Genomic DNA, 20,766 nt, shown 5'->3' on the forward strand with positions numbered 1-20,766 from the left:
CTGACTTCTTCCAGCACCTCGTGTTTTGCTCAAGGTTCGAGCACCTGTGGTTCCTTGCATCTCTGATCTCTGTCTCGTTTCGAGAGAAGGCCTTTCAGGGAGCAATAAATTACATTGCGATATTTGAAAAATGTTGCCATGAGAAATGGCTCCATACTTTTCTTTAATATTATGCATAGGAAATTCTAGTGCAGTAGAGAGGCACTGAGATTTGATGTGTGTGGTGGTAACCTTGTTATAACTATCAATGAAGAGTGAGATGAAATCAACTCAAAAGCCAAACCAAGCAATTTTTTGGTGCCAAATAATTATTTCCTGTTCCAAACACGGAGCACTGAAAGTCAGACATGTGAGCCTGCACTGTATCCTCAGTTGCAAGTGTATTATAGTTTGAAACTGAACACAGCCTTGCATATCAGATTTCTTACCCTGGTCTGCCCTCTTATTTGGGTGTAGTTATCAGAGAAGCTGTATTTATTGTTAAATCTTTGTTGTAAATTATGAAATCTATTGCATTGAGAGTGCAAACTATTATCATTGAATGCACTTGATGCTAACCAAAGCTGTGTACGATATATATGTCACGAATGAAGCAGATATTCGGGGAAAGATGACAAATAAATTTTCAGTAGGAATATAGTGGATACAATTTCACTGCTTCTTGCATACGTTTGAACACACTTAATTATGTCAATGTACTTTGAAACATGCTCTTGTAAAACTGTTTGTTCCATCTACATATAAAAATGCAGTTCTGCGTAGTTTTCAGCACAAGTCTTTGATATGTTTGGACGAAAACTCTAAAACATTCAACGGCACATCTGGTTTTCAAAGTAGACGCGGGTTGCTCATTTGTCTTCACCTCACCCTCTCTCCGCAACTCCATCAAAATAGATGTTATAAATTTTAATAATTCTTCAATGGGATAGTCACCGCCATGTAAATAGGCACCTAACCCTGTCAGAAAATTGCATTTTGAGCTCACAATCCTGTTGATCCAAGCCCTGCTGCCGCCTTTATTGTCCTTCCCATTCACCTCCTGAGAAGTAATTATTGGCCCTAACTATTTAATGATCGAACTGTACATTTTGTGCTTTTCCTGTTGCAGCCTTTTCAAGCGGATGGTTGGTGTGACACAATCAACAACAGGGCATTCTGCCAGTATGACGGAGGGGACTGCTGCCCATCCACGCTCTCTTCCAGAAAGGTGAGTTTAGAGAGGTTGGAAGCATTGTGTGTTCAGAATTAAGAAAGATGTCAGGATATTCTAGTGAGATGAATCATTCAGAAGGAACTCTACCTCTTAGCCCATTCTCCATTCAAGTTGTATAAGTAAGCTGTTGGAAAGTTTAGTTTAGAGATACAGTGTGGAAACAGGCCCGTCGGCCCACTGAGTTCATGCTGACCATCTTACCCACTTATATATACATAGTGTGTAAGATAGTGCGAGTGTACGGGGTGATCGCTGGTTGATGCGGTCTCGGTGGGCCAAAGAGCATCTTTCTCTAAAGTCTAAAAGTCGAAATCTCCATGCGATGCAAGTCTAAAGGGCCTGTCCCACTGTACGAGGTAATTCAAGAATTCTCCCGAGTTTCCCCTGATTCGAACTCGGAGAATTACGGTAATAGCCGTTCGTAGGTACTCGGGGCTCTCGTGGACATTTTTCGCAGTGCTGAAAACACGAGTTACTGTGTTTCCCAAGTACCTGCCGTTAGCATTACGAGCCACTACAGGACATCCACGAGCTCCGACGTAGCCGCTACGTACATTCTACCTACTTACCACGAGTTTGATTTTTTTAAAACTCGGGAGAGCTCTTGAATTACCTCGTATAGTCGGACAGGCCCTTAAGACCAGTAACCACTGGTTTAATGCCTGTGGAATGAATTTGTAGTTCACAATTCTGCACACTAGAGGCAATTTACAGAAGTCAATTAACCCGCAAACCTGCACGTCTGGGATGTGGAAGGAAACTGGAGCACATGGAGAAAACCCACGCAGTCACAGTGAGAATATGCAAACTCTGTACAGACAACACCTGTAGTCACAATCGAACCTCAGTCTCTGGTGTTGTGAGGCAGTAGCTATCGCTGCACCACTGTGCCACCATTTAATGGTAATGTCGAACCTTCTATTAGAATTGATGTTGAATTTAAATTCATCTATTCCTGAGCGTTTGACTCCATATTGTTTCAAGTCCAAAACATCCTGTCATCTTCTTGCCCACTTACCTGTATTTCTTATTATTTGTCTCAGAAGAAGTGTTCTGACCCGATGCATCACCTATTCATTTTTTTTAGAGATGCTGCCTGACCCACTTAGTTACTCCAGTATTTTGTGTCTATTTTTGATATAAACCAGCATTTGCAGTTCCTTCTTGCCCACTTATCTATATTACTTTCCAGACTTCCCACTTCTTAGTTTTCCACTTTGTTTACATCAGCAACTTTGCACATCACGTTTTCAATTTAGGAGATTGCAAAAACCTGTATGTCCAGCTTTTATCCCTAAGACTTTGTGCATAATCAAAAGCTGGCCAACACACCAAAAACATGTACACTCTGTTCTTGAACGATCTGCACAATACCAAATCCAGACACAGCTGCAGTAAGATATGGGATGCTGACATACATTTTCAACATTGTGCATGGAGCCTGATTATCATCATATGTATGGCATCCTTAATGTAATAAAATGCACAAGATATTTTGCAAGGCTAAGATTTGAACCACAAATCAATCCAGCACATTTTAGTTAAAGTAGTTTTGGGAAGCTTCACAATAGTCTCATAGAAATAGTGCAATCTGTGCTTTTCAATTGATTTAAAGTGTAGGATGTCCAACAGTGCAATTGTTCACCAGTATGTAATATAATACTGCATAGTGGCACAGTGATAGAGTTGCTGCCTTACAGCGACAGAAACTCAGGGTCAATCCTGTCTGTACGGAGTTTGTAAGTTCTCCCTCTGACCACATGGGTTTTTTCCGGATGCTCCGGTTTCCTCCCACACTCCAAAGATGTGAAGGTTTGTGGGTTGATACAAAATGCTGGAGTAACTCAGCGAGACAGACAGGGCAGGCAGCAGCATCTGTGGATAGAAGGAATGGGTGACGTTTCGGGTTGAACCCATTCCAGAGATGTTGCCTGTCCCACTGAGTTACTCTAGAATTTTGTGTATATCTTTCATGTAAACCAGCATCTGTAGTTCCTTCCTACGGTTTGTGGGTTAATTGGCTATGGTAAAATTGTAAATTGTCCCTAACGCGCTAGTATACATGATGATCACTGGTCGGCGTGGACTCGGTGTGTTGAAGGGCCTGTTTTCATGTGTTTCTCTAAAAGTCTAAAATCTATAAGCCTAAATACTCATGCAATGCCAGCCTTACACCAAAGCCACTGACTTGATGTCCGTGGAAGAAATTGCTAGTTCTAAAGCAATAAGGCGAACTGGAGGGACATACAATAGTCATTGGGTCATTGGACTGTTGGGAAAAAACCATAATCGGCTCCTGTCTTTGCCTGATGACATGCATAAAAAGCAGTTAGATTCCACAGGAACTAGCCATCCCAGGGGGTGATGCCAAGGCCATCTCTCCAGCTGAGGCTGCTGATGAGGGGAGAACGTTTAAAAGTTAGGCCCAATAATTCATTCATTAAAAAACAATGATGTCACTTTCCCAATCTTGGCTCCAAGCAATGAAAGCAGGGAAACCTCCTTTAGTTTGTAATCATTATTTTTATTTCAGCTAAAGTTTTAAGGTTTGAAGGATTGCCCAGTAGGATGTTGACTGAAGCTATAAAGTTAAATTTATGGTAATGCTATATACTGTGACTCTTTTATTTGCAAGCACAGTGGGGGACTCTCACTGAAACACATCTTAAGCTGCGTGCTGTCTGCGCCAGTAACTGCTCCACTAAACATTTTATTACAGTATGTCTGTGCTTTGCATTCATGGCTAGAATCCCACTGCCACTGGCTATTTGAGGATTCTAATTAATGAATGTCACAGTAGGATATGTTTTTGCTCAGAAACACTGGCTTATGGAAATAATCACTTGAAAATTTTGCAGATGTAAATATTTTGTTTTGGGCAATAATTCAATGCAGTTATTGAGTCAGGTACTCCACTGTGTTAGAGACTGGATTTACATCCAATGGAGTGATACCAGGGAACGTTGCTATTTTGGATGGAAATATTAATTCTAAAGACTGGGAAATATTGTCAATCAATTGAAAGTGACTCTTGGTTTCAGTGCTTTGAGGAGGAAGGAGCCTTGGTATATTTCTAAGCCAGAGAATCAGGGTGACACAATGGTAGTTTCTGTTTTACAGCACCAGAGACCAAGATTTGATCCTGACAATGGTGCTGTCTGTATGGAGTTTCTATGTTTTCCCTGTGACCACATGGGTTTTCTCCGGGTACTCCGGTTTCATCCCACATTCCAAAAACATACAGGTTTGTCGGTTGATTGGCTTCGGTAAAAAAATTGTGAATTGTCCCTTGTGTACAGGATAGTGCTAGTGTACGGGAATCGCTGGTTGGAGCAGACTCAGTGGGCCAACGTGCGTGTTTCCACGTTGTATTTCTTAAGTCTTAAAGTCCAGTCAGACGAGAGAGTTGAGGCTGAAAGAAAGGTTGGGATTGACTGAGGTAGACCGGGAAAGCAGCATTCAGCCCTGATGGGGCTTAGAAAAATCACTGTATCTGCAGTTCCTTGTGTCTCCATCTGGAAGTCTTTGCTAGTGTCAGTGTCTTAGCTTTGGGGATGACTGGCTCGAACGCCATTTCTGTGATGACTTGAGCACATTGTTGAACATGCAAACTCTTCCACAGATGGGGCAGGGGATGCCTAATGGGATGGGTTGGTGCATCATTTGTGTGGTCATGCATTGGTTCTTCTGTTCATTTTCGACTTTGTGCTCCCGATGCATGGAAATGAGTTTCAAACATTGAAGGCCAAATGGTCCTTCTGCACTTTGAATGATCATGGACCAGAGATTGTCAGGTATTGATAGGGATCTTACATTGCTTTTCAAGAATGTTTGCAATTATCATTCCCTCTGTCCACCCAGTAATATGCTCCATGGCAGGATTTTGAATGGATTGGCAGTGTGTGAAGTCTAGTGTTGGGAAAGAGACTAACTTGCCCTGCCTAGTGGAGCTGATTGAGCTGGGAGGAATCATGCTGCTGCTACTGGTTTGCTTATCCTTCTAGTGGGTTGGGAGAATTTTGCAGAGATGTTGGTGGGACCTATCCAATGCTCGATTCATCTTCTCGAGGTAATCCAGGTATCAGAAGCACAGAAGTAATGGGCTTCAAACTTGACACAAAACACATTTGCAAGGATACACAGCCCATTAGATGCATATTGACAACGCACACTAACGTCTCCCCTTAGCAACTATAATACTCAATCTGGCTGGTCTATGCAGATGCTGGTTTACAAAAAAAGACTCAAAGCGCTGAAGTAACTCAGTGGGTCAGGCAGCATCTCTAGAGAAAATAGATACGTGATGTTTTGGGTCAGGACACTTATTCAGACTGATCAGTAGGAAGAAAGGTCCTGACTCAGAATGTCACTTATCCATGTTCTCCAGAGACGCTGGCTGACTCACTGAGTTTCTCCGGCACAATATGTGTCTTTTTTTTAGTCATGTCATAAGTAATAGGAGCAGAATTAGGCCATTCAGCCCATCAAGTCTACTCTGCCATTCAATCATGGCTGATCTCTTCCTCTTAACCCCATTTTCCTGCCTTCTCCCCATAACCCCTGACACCCATACTAATCAAGAATCTATCTATGCTTTTAAAATATACTTTGACGACCTCCACAGCCTTCTGTGACAAAGAATTCCACAAATTCACCATTCTCTAACTAAAGAAATTCTTTCTTATCTCCTTTTCAAGAGAGAGTTAGATTTAGCTCTTGGGGCTAAGGGAATCAAGGGATAAGGGGAAAAAGCCAGAACTGGGTACTGATTCTGGATGATCAGCCATTATCATATTGAATGCAGCTGGCTTGAAGGGCCGAATGGTCTACTCCTGCATCTATTTTCTATGTTTCTATGTAACATCCTTTAATTCTGAGGCTATGACCTCTAGTTCCAGACTCTCCCACTAGTGGAAACATCCTCTCCACATCCGCTCTTTAAAAGCCTTTCACTATTTGGTACGTTTCAATGAGGTCCCCCCATTCTTCTAAACTTCAGCGAGTACAAGCCCAGTGCCATCAAACACTCATCAAGTTAACCTACTCTTACCTGGGATAATTCTTGTAAACCTCCTCTGGACCCTCTCCAGGGCCAGTGCATACTTCCTCAGATATGATACCCAAAATTGCTCACAATAGTCTATACCTTGTAATGTCATCCATTGCAACTGTTCCTCATGTCATTCTTATAATACCACAGGTTAGTTCCAAATGCATCTTCATACCTCTGTTCAGATTTCCTTTAAAGCACGAAGGTAGGGACAGGATGCTGGCCTCATGTGACTACAGGGCTGCCACAAAGCTTGTCATGCCTTCTGCCGACCAATAAAATACTGGACCCATCTGTACAATGCTCAGTGTTATCGGGTTATCAATGTTATCAGGTATGTAGTTTGTGAGACAGCACAACACAAGAAAACATGCACCTTACTGGCACCAGAATCAACCGTTTGTTGACTGTACATATGGTACGAGTTTGTCTTTTTTTTCTCCTCTCCTAAGTGAATCAGGATGTTATATTACCTCAACCATTTGGGTATTTGGAGGGTTTGCACTCGTGATGAAGATGGGGGTAGTTAATGATCCATTCAGTTCCGGTTTAATACCAATTTATTAGAAACAATAAGCTGGGGAAAGTATGGGAGTGTAAGGAGGAAATAATTGTCAGTAATCAGCACGACTTCTGCAATTGGAAGTCTGACGCAGGTGAATGACTTCCTACTCTTAACCGCAATGCTCATAGGGCTGGTTCTGATATTTACAGCATCAATATTGGCATTTTTTTCAGGAAAGACTAATTGGCATTGGCTTTAATCACAAATCATTGGCAGATGAAAGCTACAGCCCAAAATCAATAACATTACTTTAATAAATTATGTTTGCCTCAGTGCTTCTATACAAGGGGGGGGGAGGGGGCAGCTACAAATGCGGGGAGGATTCCCATTATAGATGAGTCACGTGTAGAATCAAAGCTATTGTGCATGAAAACAAGGAGAAGTTTGTGATGACCTTTTCCTTAAGGAAACAGCCTCCTGGCACTCACTGTTCATATAACCTCGTGAAGTAAGACTACTATGGTGAGCTACTGGAGAACTGCCATTGGCAGTGGCACTGTATTAAAGTACAGCAGCAGGGAAATCAGAGTGATTTTGAATCCAAGCCTTGGGCAAGAAAGAACATTTTATAGCTGGAGAGATTAATTTGGAAAGATCATTTTTATAAACTCAATGGATTTTCCAACAAGACCATGTGGGTAGAACTTAGGGGTGACCACGTTACTGGGGTCATAATATAAGCCTCTCAATAGCCAACAGGAATGGGAGAAGTAAATAAATAAGTAATTTGCAGAAAGGCACAAAAGCAATAAGGTTACCGAAGTTGAAGTGTTTAACTTTCAAAGTATTGACTGCAATTGCCTTAGAGTCAGGAACTTAGATGGGGTGGAATTTGTTGCGTATCCAAGGTAGTTTTTTGAGATAATATGTTGATAGTCTAACTAGAGATGGGACTGTACTTGACCTGATCTTAGGAAATGACACTGGCCAGATGGAGGAGGTTTTAGTAGGGGAGCCGGTTGGAAACAGTGACCACAATTCTGTAAGTTTCAAAGTCGTAATGGAGATACATAAGGTTGGTCCTCAAGTTAAGATCTGAAAGTGTGGGAACGCATATTTTGACAATGCAAGAGAGGGTCTGTTAAACAATGATTCTTGCAGTGTAAACAAGATCAGGTGATTGTTAGTTTTAGTTTAGAGAAACAGCGTGGAAATAGGCCCTTCCATATACAATGGGTGAAATGAAAAACGGTCTCGACCCGAATCATCACCTATTACATTTAGAGTCATAGAGTAATACAGTGTGGAAACAGGCCCAACTTGCCCACACTGGCCAACATGTCTCACCTGCGTTTGGTCCATATCCCTCCAAATCTGTCCTATCTATGTACCTGTCTAACTGTTTCTAAAACTTGGGATAATCCCAGCCTCAACTACCTCCTATGCAGCTTGTTCCACACACCACCACCCTTTGTGTGGAAAAAGTTACCCCTCAGAAATCATTGATGTAGATGACAAAGTGACGGGCCCAGCACCAAACCCTGAGGCACACTACTAGTCACATGCCTCCAGTCCTAGAAGCAACCTTTCACCATCACCCTCTGCTTTCTTCCATGTAATCTATGCATTCAGCTATCCAACCTTGGATCCCATGCGATCTAACCCCCTAGAGCAACCTACCATGCGGAACCTTGTCGAATGCCGTACTAAAATCCATGTATACAACATCTACAGGTCTGCCCTCATCAACCTTTTTGATCACGTCTTCAAAAAACTAAATCATTGCAGATTTGTGAGACAAGACCTCCAACATACAAAATCATGCTGACTGGTCCTGATCAGCCCTTGTCCATCCAAATGCTATTTCCATCCTATCCCTCAGAATGCTTTCTAGTAACTTTCCAACTACAAGTGTTGAGATCACTGGCCTAGAGTTCCCAGCATTTTTCCTGCAACCCTTCTTGAATAGAGGCACAACATTTTTAGGTTGGTAGGTTAATTAGACATCGTAAATTGACCATAGTGTGCAGGTGAAAGGCAAAATCTTGGAGCGTTGGGGGGGGAAGTAGATGAGAATTCCAAGAGAATTAAATGAGATTAGAGTAGATGTGGAGTTAGGCATTGTCTTGGGTTGGACTGAAGTGCCTGCTTCTGTGCTGTATGATTCTATGACTCCAGTAGCAGGAATAAAGTTGAGCTGGCTATCAGATGATGCAGTGTTTAAAAAGGAACTGCAGATGCTGGAAAATCGAAGGTAGACAAAAATGCTGGAGAAACTCAGCGGGCGAGGCAGCATCTATGTAGCGAAGGAAATGGGCGTTGTTTCGGGTCGAGACCCTTCTTCAGTCTGAAGAAGGGTCTTGACCCGAAACGTCGCCTATTTCCTTCGCTCCATAGATGCTGCCTCACCCACTGTGTTTCTCCAGCATTTTTGTCTACCATCAGATGATGCAGACTATGTTTCCCTATAATAGTTCTCTTCAGGTTCCTTTGGGGTTTAAAGTGTTAGGTTTGGCTCAGAAATTGAATTTGCTTCTAAATCAGGAAACTCTGTGTTAAAGGACCATTCTTGAAACAGATGCATGAGGCTAAAATGTAAACAGTGCTCTGTTGGAGGTGCAATCTTTTGGATGCGATGGGGCGTAGCATGGAAACAGGCCCTTCGACCCAACTTTCCCACGCCGACCAACGTGTCCCATCTACACTCGACCCACATGCCTGCGTTTTGCCCATATCCCTCCAAATCTGTCCGATTCATGTACCTGCCTAAATGTTCTCAAGATATGACTGGTAGCAAAGGGACTGTGGCAAGCTGCCACCAGCAATGAAATTATAAAGATCAAATAATAATTTTAGGTTTATGAAAAAGAAATAGTGTCAATCATACAAGGAAGAACTCTACGGTTTCTCTTTGAAATGGTGGCTTTGAGATCTACATTGGGAGAAGACACCTGGGATTGTCTCTCCGAAATGAGGACAATGGACTATGGAAACTGCAAATGTTTACACTAGTAAAAAATATTGAGAAAGTAATCAAAAGTATGTAGGTAGGCGGGCAAGCAAGTAGATAGATTTTTTTGACGTGGAGACTTTTTGTAAGGAAACCCTTGCAGAAGTTACATAATGGACTGCTGACAATCAAAAAGGTAAAACAATGTGAAAAAAAAATCTCCTTTTAAAATTGCAGTGGAGATTTCCCATTGAGAAGTTATTTTGGGAAACGAAGGTGACAATACTTAGAACAGAACATGAACTCTAAATCTAAGGAAGAGTGCTTGTGGTGTGTGCACTTATCTACCCCTTGCAGTTGAAACTTACAATAGCTGAGTCTGTAGACAACAGCAGGGTTAACACTGGAGGATCTCCTGCATAAAACCTGTGACTTGGCCAGCTTGCAAGATCAGGGACCAAAACCTAAAGTGTTGGGACAAAAGAAAGTTTATGCAAACTGTACAAAGGGAAAATTCTGAAGTTAATTGAATTAGAGAGCAGAACAAAGACAGGAAGGTCAATTTAATTGGGGAGGCGTGATCAACAGGTCAAGATGCACAGATGCTTTGATCTTTTACAATTTTATACATGCTATGTATGAAATAAAATGCTCGCTTTCACATTGTGAAATGGTCTCTATGGCAATAAATCACTGAATGGTAGGCATTTTCCCACAGTGCAGTGTTCCTTCAGGATCACCAATGTGTTTGTGTTGCATGGTTACATGACAACGTTTATTTCTCAAAGTTTCAAATTACACTTTTGAGATTGATAAGATGGTCACACTGTTCAACATATTTCTGGAGTGCAGTGGTTTATATCCAGAAAATGCCAGTTCTTTGTAAAGTTAAAAGTTACTGTTAAGAATTATAGATACACAGTAAATTACATTCTGCATTCTCTGGTGATTTTTCAAGATGCTTATAGAAATTCTCCTGCTATCTTGAGCAACAGTTCTGCTTGGTACCATGACATTGATTAGTATGTTAACCTTGTGGTGCCTGTGATGTAGCCATCCGAAAGACCACTGTGGTCGAATGGAAGGTGAAATGTTATCCCACATTAACCCGGTCTCACTACCTCAGCCTCTCCCCTCTGTGATTCCTCCTGCTCTCTGGATCTCCGACCATGTTGCAACCCAGACTCGTTACCACAGCCACATAAACTCTTGGTCTCGGGTAGGGTTTCAACCCGAAACATCACATTCATTTTCTGCAGAGATGCTGCCTCACCCGCTGAGATACTCCAGCACTTTGTGTCTATCGCAAATCACCGGATAATTTTCAATCCTGGGGGGGGGGGGGGGGGGGTTTGATTGGCAAATGAGTGGACAAAGGCCGCAGATGAAAAAGAAACAAAAGGGCGAGATAAGGAGACAAAAGGGTGCCAGATAAGGAGAGAAGCGAGAAAGAGGGGTGAAATGTAAAACCAAAGTGAATGATAGAGGTGGAAGTAGAGGGGTTGAAAGGGGACAGGGTAATGGGAGAAATGTCTGCACACCAGGATTTGTTGTTTGTGGATCTGACATATTTTTGTCTACTTATCTCCTTTCTGTCAAACTTCCATATCACAGTTATTTTATAACATTGCAGCTCATATGGTTTTAACATCCTTTTTTTAATGGAATTGTGATCCACAGCTGAGAATCAAGTTGAAACATTGGTTTTAATTGAGGCTGATCCTCTTTCAGTGAGCCAAGCCTCATGATGATAAATTCATGGATTAAGGATGGGACAGCTGAGTCCAGGGCCAAGGGTTCTCTCTGTGACCTTCTATGATAAGGAGATGAGGAAGAATGTCTTTGGTCAGAGTGGTGAATCTGTGGAATTACAGGAAAATGTAGAATGGATCATTGTTAGCTGAGGAGAAGGTGACAATGAGGCATACAATCAGTAAAATCTAATCAGAAGGACAGTGAAACTAGTCGGAGAACTATGATGAGGGAGGGATGGAGAGAGAGGGAAAGCAAGGGTAACTTGAAGTTAGAGAAATCAATATTCATACTGCCGTGTTAAAAGGTACCCAAGTAAAATATGAGGTGCTGTTCCTCCAATTTGTGTTTGGCCTCACTCTGACAGTGGAGGAGGCCCAGCACAGAAAAGTCAGTATGGGAATGGGAGGGAGAGTTAAAGTGTTTAGCAATCGGGAGATCAGGTAGGCTGAGGCAGACTGAGCAAAGGTGATGACCGAAACGATCGGCGAGTCTGTGCTTGGTCTCGCCGATATATGGTGCATAGCTTTGTTTTGCATGCTATCAAATCAGATCAAATAATACTATACTTATATAGTCCAACTCAGGTACAATAGGTAGAGCAAAGGAGAAGATACAGAGTGCGGAATATAGTTTTAACTCGAGGCACCATATTTGTATCTTTCAGTTTTCTTGACACCACACTGTTCAACAATTTCTCATGAACACCTCATCGAGACCAGAAGGGTCTCTGACCTGAAACACAGCCTGTGCTTGTCTTTCCACAGATGCTGCCTGACCTGACGAGGATGTCCCACATTTTCTGCTTTTATTTCAGATTTCCAGCATCTGTAGGGTTATTTGATTTTCCTCTGGGCCCACCTTTTCCTCCTGGACCATCCTCACTTGTCCTGTAACCGCCCACTTTTACCTTTGTCATTTCTTCAGCTTTCACAAAAGTGATCTCTTTATCTTCTCTTCCCTTTTCTTATTGCCGAGCTACAGGGAGAGATTATATTCCATAGTATGCAGGAAACTGAGGGGTGATCTTATAGAGGTCGACAAAATCATGAGGCGAATATATGGGGTGAATGCACAGTCTTTTACCCAGAGTGGGAGAATCGTGAACTAGAAGACATATATTTAAGGTGAGACAGGAAAGATTTAATAGGAACCTGAGGGACATTTTTTCACATGAAGGATGGTGGGTACAGGGAACAATCTGCCAGAGAAGGTAGTAGAAGCGGGTACAATGACAACGTTTAGAAGACATTTGGACAGGTACATGAATAGCAAACGTTTAGAGGGATATAGCCCAAATGCAGGATGGTGGGACTAGTGTAGATGGGATGTCAGCATGTTCGCTATAAGGGTACCTGGATGTGGCGTAGAAGGACGAGAAGCCAAAGCGAAGAAGTGGAAGGAAAATAACCGAACGGAAATGACGCCGAAAAGCCAAATAACCGAAAGGGCGCAACGCCGAATAAAGACTCGAGGCAGCACAGCGCGGACACTTCCCGTCTCTCGGGCGTGCACGCTGACACTAACTCATGCCGATTCACACTTACTCACACACACGCAGACGTACGCAGGTGTGATCGTATTTTATGCACGGGCAACGCATAATGCTGAAAGGTCTCGACACGAAACGTCACCCATTCCACTCCAGAGATGTTGCATGTTCCACTGAGTTACTCCAGCTTTTTGTGTCTATCTTCAATTTCAGAATTAAATAAAAAACACAGTGTGCTGGAGGAACTCAGTCTGTGGAGGGAATGGATTAGGAGTTGTTTCGGGCCAAGGTTCTTCTTCAATAGGAAGAAACTGCAGCTGCAGTTGTTTTTGCAAAACGCCAAATGATTCCGGTAATGCCAAGAGAGAGAGAGAGCGAGAGAGCTAGATAGATACAGGGAGAGAGAGCGAGAAAGAACGAGAGAGAGAGAGAGAGATAGATAGAGAGATTCTAGCCTCTTAACCCCAAGCACCGTGGTAGATCAACACTTACAATAATAATCCGCTCTAAATGACCCCCACCCTCCCGTCTCACCTGGCCAGTGATGTGATGGATGCGGGGTTCTGGACCAATCGCTGACAAGTCCCGCCCCCATGGACGAGGTCGGTGCGTTATTTGGCTTTTCTGAGTCCCGCCCTTTCGGTTATTTGGCTTTGCGGCGTCGCGTCCGTTTGGCTATTTGGCTTTTCGCCGTTGTTTCCGTTCAGTTATTTGGCCTCCACTTCTTCGCTTTGGCATCTTGTCCTTCGACGCCAAGACCACACACAGCGTAGAAGTGCCTGCTTCTGTGCTGCATGACTATGATTTTATCAGCAGAATTAAATATTAACAGTTCATGTCCACAAATCCTATCCCATCTGAAGGGCCTGTTCCTGTGCTGTATTATTCTATATTCTGTGTTACAGCTGATGTTTTAATTTTGCATCACACATAATTGCTGTGTCACTACAAGGATACTTACTGTTAGTTACTCAACTCACTTCCCTGTAATGAGTTTAATGCATAAATTAAAATGAAATTTCAATAATTTAATTTAAAAGTGTCTCCACTCCTTCTCCCCTTCTCTCCCCTTCTCCTCCGCCCCCCCCCCCCCCCTCTCTACTGTACACTGTGGCAGCCATTTACCATCCTCTTCATCACGCAGATAGTGCTCCCTCACTTTCCCTGGCCCCCGCTTTTGCGATGTGTGTGTGTGTGCGGTCGGTCGATCCAGCTCGAGGTTTTCCAGGCGAGTGCCCTCGAGCTTGAAGGCCGAAGACACTCTTCTTAACTCGCGTATTAGGTCGCCCCTTAAGACACAATTTATTTTCTTTGGCACTGGGATGATAGTAGTCTTCTTTAACCAGATGGGAACATTAGTTTGGTGCAGGGAGATGATAATGATGCCTCCACATACTCCTGCCACCTGCTCCATGGAGTTTTGGAGCTCCATCTGGGCCAGTCACTTTCCACAGGTTCACTCTCAGCAAGGCTGATCTGATGTCTGTGATGGTGACTCTGGGTAGAGGCACATCCAAGGCTGTTGGGGTGGGTAACATAAATTAATTGACTGTATGTTCAAAGCAATCATAGATGCATTGAGCTCATCGGATGAGCATTTTTAGACTTGACTAGAGATACAGCGTAGAAACAGGCCCTTTGACCCACCAAGTCCGCACCGATCAACGATCACACCATCCTAACTGCTAGGGACAATTTACACTTTTATCAAACCTTTCAACTCGCATGCCTTAGGAGAGTGGAAGGAAACCAGAGCACCCGGAGCAAATCCAGGCGGTCACAGGGAGAATGTACAAATTCCATACAGACAGCACCTGTCGTCTGGATTGAACCAGGGTCTCTGACGCTGTAAGGTAGCAACTCTACCGCTGTGCCACTGCGCAGCCCCCGTCTTTGCCAGCAATTCTGGACAACTTTGCTTTGAAGTCCGTTATACCATGCAAGTCATTCCACAATCATTATGTGTCTGTGTGATTAGTCTGGGACTCTAGCTTGGTCTGTATTTGTATCTTGGCATCCCTGATTACTTTGTAAAGTTCACAGCTAGATTTCTCCTCACGTGCTATTTAATTCCTCAGCTATTTCATTCCCTGCATTTGCCTGGGTTGGATGGTGTGGCATCTATTTCTTGACATAAGCATTATAGTTGCATAAAACCATCAACATTGAGCCCAACATTTATGGTACTTTCTTTGTTCGTAGCTTATCTGTAGTTTTATTGTTATTTGTCTTAATACGCTTCCACTTCAAGTTGTGCTCTTTCCAATTGCTCCCCCGTAGGTAATTCCCTTTGCTGCTGACTGTGATGATCAGGATGAATGTACTTGCCGGGACCCAAATGCAGAGGAGAACCTTCAGAAAGAAAGACAACTTGGATTTCACTAACATGGAAGAGAAGTGGACACTGTACCTTCTGGCCTCGGACCAGCAGTAATGTCACAAACACCTTATTTTGTTCTATTTAAAGAAAGTAAGAGTTACAAAGGCAATGTTTTTTTTTCTCTGTGAACTTATGGAGGTCAGTGTGAGAAACAAATGAAACTGTCTTAACAATGGACATAAATGATAAAAAAATCAGCAGTTTCATTCTGACACCTAGAGGCTAAACTGTGCAGAAGTCAGATGGTTGCTGCAGTGTGAGATACAACATGAGATTTGCATTTGACTCGTGCTCCTCCTGCATTCACTTAAGTTACACTATCACTACTAGACTTTTCTCCAAACTTTTATCTCATTACCTTTGCTTCAGAGCTCATCAAAAGTGTCAAGCTCCCTACCTCCATCAGTTCTCTTGCCCACTTTCAGAAATTACTTTGAAGCCATTCTTCCTGACTTACGCCATTTCCTCCGATTTGAATCTCACTCACTGCCATCCTTCACCTAAGATGGGGGAATCAATATGACTCAATATTGTGCTGAATGGCCATATGCTAACTGCAACGTCATTACTCTATTGGTATTATGAATACAAAACATAGACGGAAGCCTCTTCAACTTTCCCACACCATTTCCAACCAACATTGGCATATCTACATCAACCCTGAGCAGAAATACAAGTTGGTTGGTTGCAAGCAACATGCTGGTAAAGCCTATTGTGTAACTTAGAATTCTAACACCTTCTACAGTCAACTGGGAAAATACCTCTGAAATAATAAAGGGATTACAAGCCCTGCCAAAACTGTGAGACAAGCTCATGTTTGCTCTGCATTGGATATACTGTATGAAGACAGTCCAATTCAATACCATGGTTTGTTTACCTGTATAGTTAGCTCATTAGTTTCTTAGTATTCCATGTTTAAACCCTTTCAATTGTAAAAGCAGAATGAGAAGCAGCCAACCTCGTTAACCTATGCAGGTTTGTTAATGGAAAAAGTTAAAGCTATACTGCGATGTAACATAGGCGGAGATCATTCAGCTCGGTGCACTTAAGCCAACAGTTTGTTATTCAAGTATTCAGTTGGTCAGTCATTGCTGCTCTTTCTTCACAGCTATCCGAGAGCACTCCACTTACAATATTTATCCAATTTCCATCCAAAGTTACTTTGCTCTTTTCAGTCAACACAACCTAGATCACAACAGGTGTTCAATTCATCCAAGGTTGTTTGAAAATCATCTTATGTATGTCCTGTCTATTGCCTCTTCTTATATAGCTTCTCCTTATTTACTGAATTAAAACTGTTCACAATTCTGAACACCTCTATCAAATCTCCTTCTAACTTACCCCATGCAGGAATTCACCAATTGCCAGTCTCCAACAAAGCCCTTCATCCATGGCTCATTTTTGAGTAAATCTTTTCTTTAAACTATGTTCAAGTACATGTATAGGGTTAGTTTAGAGTGATATGGGCCAAAAGCAGGCAGGTGGGACTAGTTTAGATGGTGCATGTTGGTCGGCGCGGGCAAGTTGGGCAAACAAGCCTGTTTCCATGCTGTACCACTTTATGCCACTTTACCTCCAAGTCTCTGTTGCCCCTCAAAAGGATTATGGCAGACCCGATTGTAACCTCAATTCTGCAAGGCCGTCTACCATCAGTAAGCTTTCATCCAGTGTTTATAGTAATGTGTAGGTTTTGGATAGTACAACAAAGTCTTTAGCCTACATAAGTTAAACCAAAATCATTGTGAAATTAAGACAGAAACACAAGGAACTGCAGATGCTGGTTAACAAAACAAAGAGACACAAAATGCTGGAGTAACTCAGTGGGTCAGACATGACTAGGTGACATTTCAGGTGAGGACCTTTCTTCAGACTGATCAAATTAATTCTGTGTCTAAACCTTGTCAAGGCGTTGATAACAGCTGAGTCGAAGTAACAAAACTGTAGAATAAAGTAAATAACCTAAATTAATAGTAAGAGATTTTGATCAAATTCATCGTATGAAAGATCACACAAGGCGAACAATTTCCCTTAAAAGTGATCTAATTGGTCCCACATCTATTTCATAAACTTGAACAGTTTTTTTCAAAAAATGTAAGGTCCAAATAATAACAAAACCATCTGTTTTACCTCCTGCTCCCACGTTCTAATTCAATATCAAACTATGTTGAATCTTCAATTACCTTAGCCTTTTCTTTCTCTTCTTTTGAATTTGTCTGCTGTTCTTTCCACTCTGTTCAATTATTCGACGATAAAGGATGTACTAAACGGAGAACACATCTTCAGCTGAAGTGATTTTGTAAAGTTTTGAACACATTTACTCATTTAACCAGATAAGGCCTTCTTTGCGACTTTTTCTAACTTGGAAATATTAGCACCATCCAGCCTAGGGAGGTAGTCACCATTTATACCAGTCCAATCACTGCAAAGGGAAAGAGTACTACATAGCAGCAGAACACTGATATTGCAGAGTCCTTCCTGTAGTCTTCCTGATGGACAAGTAGTTCCCCTCAAGGTGAACTGTGTTTCACAGCTTAAGACCGAACGCAACATCAATGTTTCCAAGGCTTAGCGTTTCTAAGACACATGCACGCAGAAAGAATATCACAAAGAGGCAACAGTATTGGCAGTATACATGAGACCAGTGTGAACTAAAGAATTCCAAAAGCAACAAACTTTCTGTGTCGGAGGTTTACCCGTCTTAGAGCTGCAAAGGAGGCTGGAGAGGAAACTTGTTAGGGCACTGCCTGACACCGCAGGACAATAATGTGAAGACTGATTTTACAAAATGTAATGTTTGTATGGCCCAGACCACTATGGGTTGATGATCAATGCAGTGTAATATTGAGCCATTTTAGCAGGTAGGGATTAATGTTTCCTGCACGCTGTTAACAATGAAAATCAGTAAGATTGATCAACCTCTTTAAGGATGTTCCAGACTAATCACTTAACCTAACTTCTGATGGCAATTTCCTTAGTCTTATGACCAGGCCTAGAGCTGACTTGACCCAAAATTACCTCTCACTTTATTTTCGATCTTAAATTCTCCCTCTGACAAAGCTTCTGATCATTGGTTTTAATATCTTTGTGGCTCTGTTACAAAGTCTGGCTGAAAATACTGCTGTGAATCACCTTGGGACATTTCACTGCATTAAAACACAATTTAAATACAATTGTTGTTCATGGTGCTTCACCTAGACCAATTAATGATGGATAATGATATACAGCCACAATAGTTTTCTTTTCAGTCTGCAATTGTTCTGATTCAGGCATCTGCTGCTATAGACACAATCCTCATCAGGATAGAATTATTAATCCCTGGAAAGGTGTTTCTGGTTGCAATGTCATTGCAGGAGGTGGGATGGAATTAAGATCATTTGAATCACCATTGTCTGGCTGTGGGTACAGCAATAAACAAGGTTCACAGTTTAGATATAGAACAAAGTACTACTTTACAAACCCGTGTACAAGCACGAGCCAAGAAGTTGAAACAAGGAACTGCAGATGCTGGTTTACAAAAAAAATTACAAAGAGCTGGAGGTCTAACTCAGCGCGTCAGGCAGCATCTTTGGAGAACATGTTTCAGGTCAGTAAACTTCTTCTTAAGAGTCTGAAGAAGGGTATTGACCCAAAATGTCACCTATAGATGTTCTCCAGAGATGCTTCCTGACCTGCGGAGTTACTCCAGCCCTTTATATTTTTTTAAGAGCCAATAGGTTTGGATTGGAATGTACTGCCCTGCAATGATTCTCTGCATCCAATTGTTAAGCACCTTATTACACAGTAAAATAATTTCTGACAAGCATACACAAAAATATATTTTGTCTAACATTTTTGAAAATGCTCAAGAGAGAATCCTGCAGCACCTTTTGTATCTGTCTGCTAAGATAATGCTTTAGTTTAGTTTAGTTTAGTTTAGAGATACATTTTGAAAACAGGCCCTTTGGCCCACCGAGACTGCGTTGACCAGTGATCCCCGTACACTAACACTATTCTACACACAAGGAACAATTTACAATTTTTTTTACCGAGGCTAGTTAACCTACAAACCTGTGTGTCTTTTGAGTATGGGAGAAAATCGAAGCATTGGGGAAAACCCACAGGGCCACCAGGAGATCGTACAAATTCTGTACAGACAGCACCCATAGTCAGGATTGAACTCGGGTCCCTGGCGCTGTAAGGCACCAATGCCAGAGGGACACAGGGCTAGTGCTGCTTAAGAATAAACAAAGCTAACTCAATATAAATGACTGTGATGGATCTAAGATTGTGTTATTGACATGTGAGTGCAGAGGGCCATGTTTCCTGGTTCTAAAACTATGCATCGATTAACACTCCTTTAATTGTAATTGTATACAACAGCCCAAAGAATAGCTTATCTAATCTACTTAGTTGGCTTCATTTCCCTCTTTGCACCTATGTCCCACTATATAACAGAAAGACAAATCATAAAACTCAAGGGCCAAATGGCCTCCTCCTGCACCTATTTTCTATGTTTCTATGTAACTCCAGCTATGCTTCAGAAATGCAGACTTTCAAAAAAAATAAAAATTCTGCCACTTTACAGATGTTCCTTAAAGTAAGATTGAAAACACCTTAAGGTGTTCTTGAATTATTATTCTAATCTTAGCCATGGCGATGTGTCCTGGGCTTATTGCTTCCTTTGGCATTTAGAAATGTGCTTAAAAGGTTGAGCTCCCACTTTTAATAACTGAACATTTACACATGTTGGCAAGTACTTAATTCATCCCGATGGAGTTCCATTCTTTCCCACCTCCCTGAGCCCTAATTACTTCAACAGCTTGGTACCATGGATCTTTATGGTTCATGGTTGGAGCCAGGTAAGAGAGGTGAGCTCTCTGAAGGAACCAGATCCAGATAATTCTGCATTCGCAGGGGGAGGCAATTGAAAAATTAAAGAGTGATTGCTATTGGAATTTCCCATGCTGTGAATTTCCTCATCTTCCTGTCCACATCCACATAGTGATAACATTTTGGGTGGCCCAAGATGTCCAGTCTTTCCAAAATGGGTGGAAGGCAGTTTATTGTATAGAGTTATTAAGAAGGATTACACTGTGGGTTGATTTCATAACATTGAGATATGGGAAATGGGGGAAAGAAGAATGGAGTAAAAGGATAGTCTAGTTGACATTTCAAAAGTTTGAAATATCTAAAAGCCACATGCTGTTTCTTGAGAAATGTCCTTGAGAAGAAATTTTGTTGGCCACTCAAAACGTTTAGCCTACGAAGAAGCTTGCTATAACTTCTCCATTAGAGAATAGTCTGAAAACAAGCGTGTGTTAGCAAATAATGTAAGAGTTAGTAAGAGGCTGTTGTACTATTAATGAGTCCTTTTTCTGAGAGCTCATTCAAATATTGAACAGAAAGAGTAATCATTCAATGGATAAGTGTTCATACTTCACTCTG

The 20,766-nt window shown here is 41.9% G+C and overlaps 1 protein-coding gene across 1 annotated transcript in view; it reads left to right on the top strand.

Annotated features, from left to right (window-relative positions):
* LOC116977716 (pappalysin-2-like) overlaps positions 1 to 19,773 on the top strand; it is a 280,018-nt gene extending 260,245 nt beyond the window's left edge. The window contains exons 21-22 of the mRNA XM_033028424.1: positions 1,109 to 1,207; positions 15,243 to 19,773. Coding sequence (XP_032884315.1) covers positions 1,109 to 1,207; positions 15,243 to 15,347 — 204 coding nt within the window. The 3' untranslated portion in view covers positions 15,348 to 19,773. The remainder of the gene's footprint in view (positions 1 to 1,108; positions 1,208 to 15,242) is intronic.
* The last annotated feature ends 993 nt before the right edge of the window (positions 19,774 to 20,766 follow it).

The sequence above is a fragment of the Amblyraja radiata genome, chromosome 10 (genome assembly GCF_010909765.2).
Source record: "Amblyraja radiata isolate CabotCenter1 chromosome 10, sAmbRad1.1.pri, whole genome shotgun sequence".
Classification (NCBI taxonomy): Eukaryota; Metazoa; Chordata; class Chondrichthyes; order Rajiformes; family Rajidae; genus Amblyraja; species Amblyraja radiata.